The sequence below is a fragment of the Bombus affinis genome, chromosome 18, assembly GCF_024516045.1.
Source record: "Bombus affinis isolate iyBomAffi1 chromosome 18, iyBomAffi1.2, whole genome shotgun sequence".
Classification (NCBI taxonomy): domain Eukaryota; kingdom Metazoa; phylum Arthropoda; class Insecta; order Hymenoptera; family Apidae; genus Bombus; species Bombus affinis.
Window position 1 is genome coordinate 109,225 of NC_066361.1, and position 7,430 is coordinate 116,654.

Sequence of the window (7,430 nt, forward strand, 5' to 3'; positions counted from 1 at the left end):
AAAGGAGGGACGCTATCAGTAAAAAAGCGATCAAGCTCCACTCGATGTTGGACGAGATGAGGCTCAAGAGGAACGCTAGGACAGTCACGGCCACCAGGGTGACCACCCCTCCGGGGAGGAGTGAGGAGAAGGAAGGAAAAAGGAAGGAGATATCGCCCATCGAAGGGAAAGGAGACACCAAGAGAAAGAGACCAACGACCGTGGAGGCCTCCTACGCAGGAGCCTGTGCCGGCAACAGCTCGGCAAAAGCGACTACGGACTGCACGGACAGCGATGTAAAGGATGACTGGATCCCTGTCTGCGGAAGGAGAGGAAAAAGAATTGAGACCCCGACGGTGGTCAATAAGGCGAACGCAGGAAGGGCGGCATTGGACAAGCCAAAGAGGCCGGAGGGACCGAAGAGGATACGTAACAGACCCGAAGCCATCCTCGTCAAAGTAGGGCAAGACAAGGAGTGGATCCAGGTCTACAAAGACTTGATGGGGGCAAAGGAGACCCTAAAAGAGAGCTGTGGAATTAGGAGGACCAGAACAGGTGACATTCTGATCGAGCTGAAAGCAGGTAGCAACGCCAAGAAGACCGCGGCGGATATGAACACGGCGCTAAGAGGCAAGGTGAGAGCGCTACCAATGCGCGACAAGACCTCCGTAGAGATCAGGGATATAGACCCGCTCGTAGGCAAGGAAGAACTAGCCAGGGTGATAGGAATGCAACTGGGCTTAAGCGACATCACTGAGGTCGAAGTAAAGACCCTAAAAATGGCGCCGTGGGGCACCCAATCGGCAATAGTGACGATGCCGAAAGCCTATCTGGCCAAAGAGGGGGCGAGCCGGAAGATCAGAACCGGCTTGACGATAGCCTCGATAAAGGCACTACCCAATGTAGTAAAGTGCTACAGATGCCACATGTTCGGTCATATCGCGAACAAATGCACGGCGATAAGCCCTGGAAAGGAGATTTGCAGGAAGTGCGGAGCCAAAGACCACACGATAGCTGCCTGCGCCAACGCACCCTGCTGCTCCATCTGCAGCAAGGAGAAAGGTGTGAAATTTGACCATGTAACCGGATCCCTGGCTTGTCCAGAGTATAGAAGGCGGTTGAAAGCGAATAAATGAAGATACTGCAGATAAACCTCAACAGATGCAAGCTGGCGCAGGACATGATGCACCAATACGCGATCGAACTTAGGCCGGACATAATAATAATTTCCGAGCCGAACAGGCAGCTACCGCACTGGTTTAAGGACACCAAAGGAGACGCCTCGATATGGGTCACACTCCTCAACGGCAAACTGCCTGATGAAACAACAGAGGTCAAGAGCGACGGGATAGTGGGCGTCCGCGTCGGCGACGTCTTCTGCTTCAGCGGATACTGTTCGTCCAACATAAATATGCTAGCATACTCCGAATACATAGACACGCTGTTGACTATGACGAAGAGCGCTGCTAGAAGACACGACAAGGTCGTCGTGGCCGGAGACTTCAACGCAAAGTCAACCTGTTGGGGAGGATCGACCACAGACAAGAGAGGGAGAGTCTTAATGGAGGCACTAGGCGGCCACCGGGTGTTTCCACTGAGGCTCAAGGAAAAGTACACCTTCTTCATGAACGGGAAGACGACCTTCCCCGACATAATAAGTGTATCCAATAAGGTCAGCGAGATACACGCCGGAAGCGCGATCTTGGACAAATACTCGGCCTCGGACCATCTGTACGTGCTCCACAGGTTTAAGGCGAGGAAGACCCGAACCGTATCGAAGTTCTACAGGTACGTGACCAAGGACATGTCGCCGGAGGAGTTCCTGAGCAGATTCGACGACACACTGAAGCAGGAGGACCTCAACGCGGCTATCGGAGAGGATGGGGCCGAGCCCCTGCAAAAGAGCATCGAAGGTACGTGCGAAGGGATGCTAAGGAAGTCGAACTGTGCGGCGACCCGCAAGTACGCGAACTACTGGTGGAACCCGATGATCGCGGAACTGAGAGCGCAGGCGCACAAAGCGCTCAGGAAGGTGACGAGAGAAAGGAGCAATGAGGGCAAGAACATGAAACAACGAAAAACCGCAGAAGGAGACCAGCCCAGTATTCTGAACTGGCTGAGAGGACGACATGAGCAGTAACTGCCCGAAGAAGTAGATACTACGGGGCACGAAAGGACAACCCTGATGACTGCCGACAGGTTTTACCGGGGTTGTCTGCCCCCCAAGCGGAGGAAGAAGGAGGAGGGGTTTTTAGTGGGTATGGCAACGACATCCGACCGACTCCCACATAACCCAGTGATGCGGGTCACTGGGCATGCGTAATAGCATTTTCCCCTCCCCACGCAAAAAAAAAATTAGTCTTCTACACATTTTGTCAAAACTATTCGAAAAGTTGCTAACGAATCGACTCCTTCCACTAATAGAGGATCTGAAAACTCTGCCAGATCATCAATTCGGCTTTCGGAAGCAGCATCCCACAATGGAGCAAATCCACAGAATAACACACAATATCAGCCAAACCCTCGAAAAGAAACAATACTGCTCAGCGGTATTCCTTGATATTCAACAGGCATTCGACAAACTATGTCATGAAGGGCTTCTTTTCAAACTTAAAAAAGTACTACCACGCACTTACTACTCCATCCTAAAGTCCTACCTTACCAATAGGCAATTCATGGTTAAATACGCAGACGCCATTACCACAACTTTCCCAATAGAAGCGGACATAGCCCAAGGCAGTGTCCTCGGATCCCTTCTGTTCTCCATCTACACTGCCGATTTACCAATATCGACAGAAATAACCATAGCAACATTTGCTGAGAACACAGCGCTATTAGCGTCCCACGCCAACCCGATAACAGCCTCATCCACTCTCCAGCGAGGTCTCGACTCAATGGAAAAGTGGTTCCATAAATGGGGCTTCAAAATTAATGAAAAGAAATCCATATATGTAACCTTCACGCTGCGAAAGCAAACCTGCCCACAGGTCTCCATTAACAATATAACAGTCCCTAACAAGGACACAGTCAGATACCTGGGCATGACTCTGGACAGGAGACTAACCTGGAAAAAACATATCGTAGACAAATCTAATAACTCAGAGACAAACTCAAAAAATTTTATTGGCTCATTGGCTGTCGCTCCATCCTAAGCACGCGGAACAAAATTACGCTCTATAAGACCGTAATAAAACCTGTCTGGACCTACGGAATCTAACTACGGGGAACAGCAAGTAATTCCAATATTGAAATACTCCAACGCTTCCAATCGAAAACTCTAAGATCCCTATTAAATGCTCCCTGGTATGTTACAAACGAAACAATCCACCGCGACCTCAAGCTACCTACAGTCAAAGATGAAATACACAAGTCCAGATGCAGATATAACACAAGAGTCAACGACCACCACAACCCATTAGTCACCCAAGTAATAGTCACGACGGACCAGATCCGCTGACTAAAAAGAAAATACCCTCTAGATTAAATTCTTAGATTCTACTAGAACCAACAATATAAAACTAATATAAGCCATATTATTGTATCACGCCAAATGAAGTTACTCAAAATTCTCAACGAGAATTGATTGTAAATATTCTAATAAATAAAAAAAATGTATCTTGGGTCCTTGGGCCTTTGGAGGGTTCGAAGGACGGCACGTAGACCGTTGGCTGTAAAGCCGCGCCGGATGGAGTGCAGATGTCTTGCGCGGTGTAACAGAAATATTAAGTAAACGTATAGCATGGAAATTGAAAATAATGAGAATATATGTAAGGAAATATAAAGTACATATATAGCATGGAAGTTGAAAAAAGATGATTTATGTGTAAGGAAATACTAAGTATATGTATAGCATGGAAATTGAAAATAATGAAAACATTTGTAAGCAAATATAAAGTATATGTTTAGAATGGATGTTGAAATAAGAATAAATGTATGTATGGAAATATTGAGCATATGTATAGCATGGAAATTGATAATAATGAGAATATAGTTAAGGAAATATAAAGTATATGTACAGCATGGAAATTGAAAATAATGGGAATATATGTAAGGAATTATAAAGTATATATAGCATGGTATATAAATTATATATAGCATGGAAGTTGAAAAAGGAGGAAATATATGTACGGAAATATTAAGTATATGTATAGCATGAAAATTAAAAGTAATGAGAATATATGTAATATATGAAATATAATGTAAATATATAGCATAGGAGTTGAAAAAGGAGGAAATATGTGTAAGGAAATACAATGTATATGTATGGCATGGAAATTGAAAATAATGTGAATATATGTAAGGAAATATAAAGTAAATATATATCATGGAAGTTGAAAAAAGAGGAAATATATGTAAGGAAATATTAAGTATATGTATAGCATGGGAATTGTAATCGTTGCTCGCTCGCTCCGCTCGCACGAAAAAATTTAGTCTAACTTCCCAACCGCTCCCGTGTGATCGCAAATTTTATGAAAACCACCTCCTTACCGAAGAACGAACGCAAGAGGGATTGGTTTTAGGTTAGGCTATTGTTTTTCGAGCAAGCGCAGCGAACGAGCTACGCGTAAACATGTGTCATAAACCAATGATTTGGCACATGGGGATGTGTTGTATAGTTCGTGATAGGTACTGAAGGAGCACTCGAGTGTGCTTAACAACAGAGATATTTATTCAATGCGTGCAATTGGTATACAACTCGTGGTTACAAGTAGCGGTTGATGATTTGCGGTTAATAGTTCGACTCCGGTGGAAGTACGGTATCGGTTCGGACGATGATCCTGCACGATGCGTCGCGGAGATGTAGCCGAATATTTACTGACTCTTCGTCACGATGATCCTGCAGAGGAAACCTCTCCGGGGGTGTGTCCAGGATACCAGATCATCGGATTATTCAAGAAGTGCCTTGGTTCGGAAAGAGAGGGAAATGGCATTTGCTGCTAAGTGGTTAATTTCTGTTTGGAGGTTGGAGAAGGGTGCTGACAGCCCTTGAGAGAGAGAGAGAGAGAGAGAGAGAGAGAGAGAGAGAGCGAGAGGGAGTTACTAACGGGAAGCATCATACGTGCGGAAAACAGACGTCCCGTATTTTCCGTGGTATGTGAAGGACAAGGACTATTTGTTCGTCTGGGTAATCTTAGCTAAACAAATCGTAAGATTTATAGCGTGTCCTTCGGACAGCTGAAAAATATTTTGTGAGGATGTGCCAACATCTGGCAATAATCTTGTCCGAAGGACAGGGTCTTCGGGAGGCGAGCCACGGGAAAGAAACCGTTGAAAAGTTTACAGTCAAATGCCGCCACAGTTGTTGTATAACGTTGTATAGTATTACGTTATAACGTATAACGATCTATAGTAATACGTAATAAAGTATGAACCTGTGTGGTATTACGATATAACGTAACACGTTATATAGTATAACAATGTAGCGTATAGCGTTATATAGTATTACGTTATAACGTATAATGTCATATAGTATTACTGTATTTACGAGCTATCGCGGGAGACGCGGTCGCGAGAATACGCGTCAACAGGAGTCGTAAATGCCCATTACGATTATAATAATCGACACCACGAATAGTTCGATCCCCTTATATCGGTTAGGATAATAGGGGTAGTTGCTGTAGTATAACGCTGGGATTCACGGAGTTACAAAAATATATGTCGGATTGAAGTCAGGATTATGGAGAGGGGCGTTTAATGAATTCTCATTAGAACTAGCCATGGCCGTGATACAATGAAGAGATTATTAGCACAGGCTTATAAACGAGATTAGGCACTGGTAGCACTAGTGATAATGACCTTCGGTTCGAAACGAATCCGCGGTCGCGGGATGATAAACGTATGTTCTCGCACAGTTCAAGTCTAACTCTTTGTTGACTAGACGTGAGGTATTCACTGGTTGTAAGATAGTACTGTCACTCGTCAATGAGATCGCACGAAAGAATGATTCTCCGTCTCGATGATGCCGCCGAGGAAAACTATAATGGGTGTCTCTAAGGGTACGAGGTCATCGGATTCGTGGAGAAAAGTCTTCGTTCGGAAAGTGAGGGAAATTGACGTTACTGTTAATTGGTCAATTTCCATGTTGGTGGTTAGGGAAGGGTGCCAACCGCCCTTAAGAGAAAGTTGCTATCGGGTAGCGTCGTTCGTGAGAAAAATAGATTTCTCCAAATTCCCGTAGTTGGAACAAAGACTATTTGTCGGTTTGAAGGACTTTCGATAAATAAATCTTAAGATTTATAGCGGGTCCTCGAGCTTGCTGAACATGTGGTGTGGAGACGCGTCAACATTTGGTAATTGTCTTACTCGAAGAATAGAGTCTGCGTGTGGCGAGCCACGGGACGGAAATCGTTGAAGCGCTTACCGTCGTGCCCTGTCCCAAGTATTTCTTTTAAGGATAGTTATAGAGTTACTCTGTGCCTTTGCTAAATAAAACGTTCATCCCTTTGACCGCGGCTACGCTCGCCGACCGACTGTCGCCTCGAGCCTAAGCCCACGATCACACATCTCGTACAATCGGAGTAGCATTTGTTTAATCTAAGTTACAACGTTACGGCATTCCCGCGAATCCAAGGAGGGGTTCCGATTTTCTTTCATCTCCGACATATATATTTCCAACACTTTATACAAACACACAAAGTAGTAACGCCGTTGATTAAGATACAGGTAACGAAGAGAAGATTAGTTGTTAGGGTTAAGTGCGTGAAACGAATCCATATTGGCGTTAGACGTGATCATTATGCAATAGAGGAGATATTTACTAGTGCATATATGACTATGATGGAATTGGACAAGTAATCGCGATAATTAGATACTCGAGAAGCTAATGACCATAATCCTAGGCTCAATAACGAATCCACGGTCAACGGGATGACGAACTCTACTCTTCTTTAGCGTCTAAGTTCTACTCAATGTTAATGCATGGGGCAATCACTACGTATCTGAGAGTTACTTGAATCGTCGTCGAGATCGTACGGGTGAGTGGTTCTCCATCACTGTCGAAGAAAACTATGGTGGGTGTGTCTAAGGACATGAGATCCTCGGATTCATCAAAGAAAGCTTTGGTTCCAAAGGTGAGGGAAATTAGCGCTGTTGCTAATTGGTCGATCTCCATATCGGCGTTTTGAAAGAGATGCTGGCCGCCCTTGAGGGGAGGTTGTTGACGGGGGGCATCGTTCGTGGAAGATAGGTTTCTCCTATCTTCCCGTAGTTGCAACAAAGTCTATTTGAAGGACTTCGCTTGACTAAAACTTAAGATTTATAGCTGGTCCTCACGTTAGCTAAACATACACTGCAAAGGCATGCCGACACCCGGCGATCATTTTACCCGGAGGACAAAATCTGCGTGTGGCGGGCTGCGGGACAGAAACCATTGAAGTAATTACTGCCACGTGTCGCTACGACTATTTCTTTTAAGGAGAGGTATAGAGTTACTCTGTGCCTTTGTTAGATAA

The 7,430-nt window shown here is 45.0% G+C and overlaps 1 protein-coding gene across 1 annotated transcript; it reads left to right on the plus strand.

Moving 5' to 3' along the window:
- Window positions 1–887: 887 nt before the first annotated feature.
- LOC126926636 (uncharacterized) lies at window positions 888–2,336 on the plus strand. The gene is made up of 2 exons (XM_050743071.1): window positions 888–1,553; window positions 2,235–2,336. The coding sequence occupies exons 1-2, from the start codon at window positions 1,112–1,114 to the stop codon at window positions 2,300–2,302; spliced, it is 510 nt and encodes a 169-aa protein (XP_050599028.1). The 5' UTR covers window positions 888–1,111; the 3' UTR covers window positions 2,303–2,336.
- Window positions 2,337–7,430: the final 5,094 nt, after the last annotated feature.

Excerpts from the sequence above, each read along its gene's own strand:
- LOC126926636 (XM_050743071.1), top strand. The coding sequence starts at position 1,112 with ATGAAGATACTGCAGATAAACCTCAACAGATGCAAGCTGGCGCAGGAC. Across the intron at positions 1,554-2,234 it reads AGTCTTAATGGAGGCACTAG|TGGGTATGGCAACGACATCC; the intron begins GCGGCCACCGGG and ends AGGGGTTTTTAG.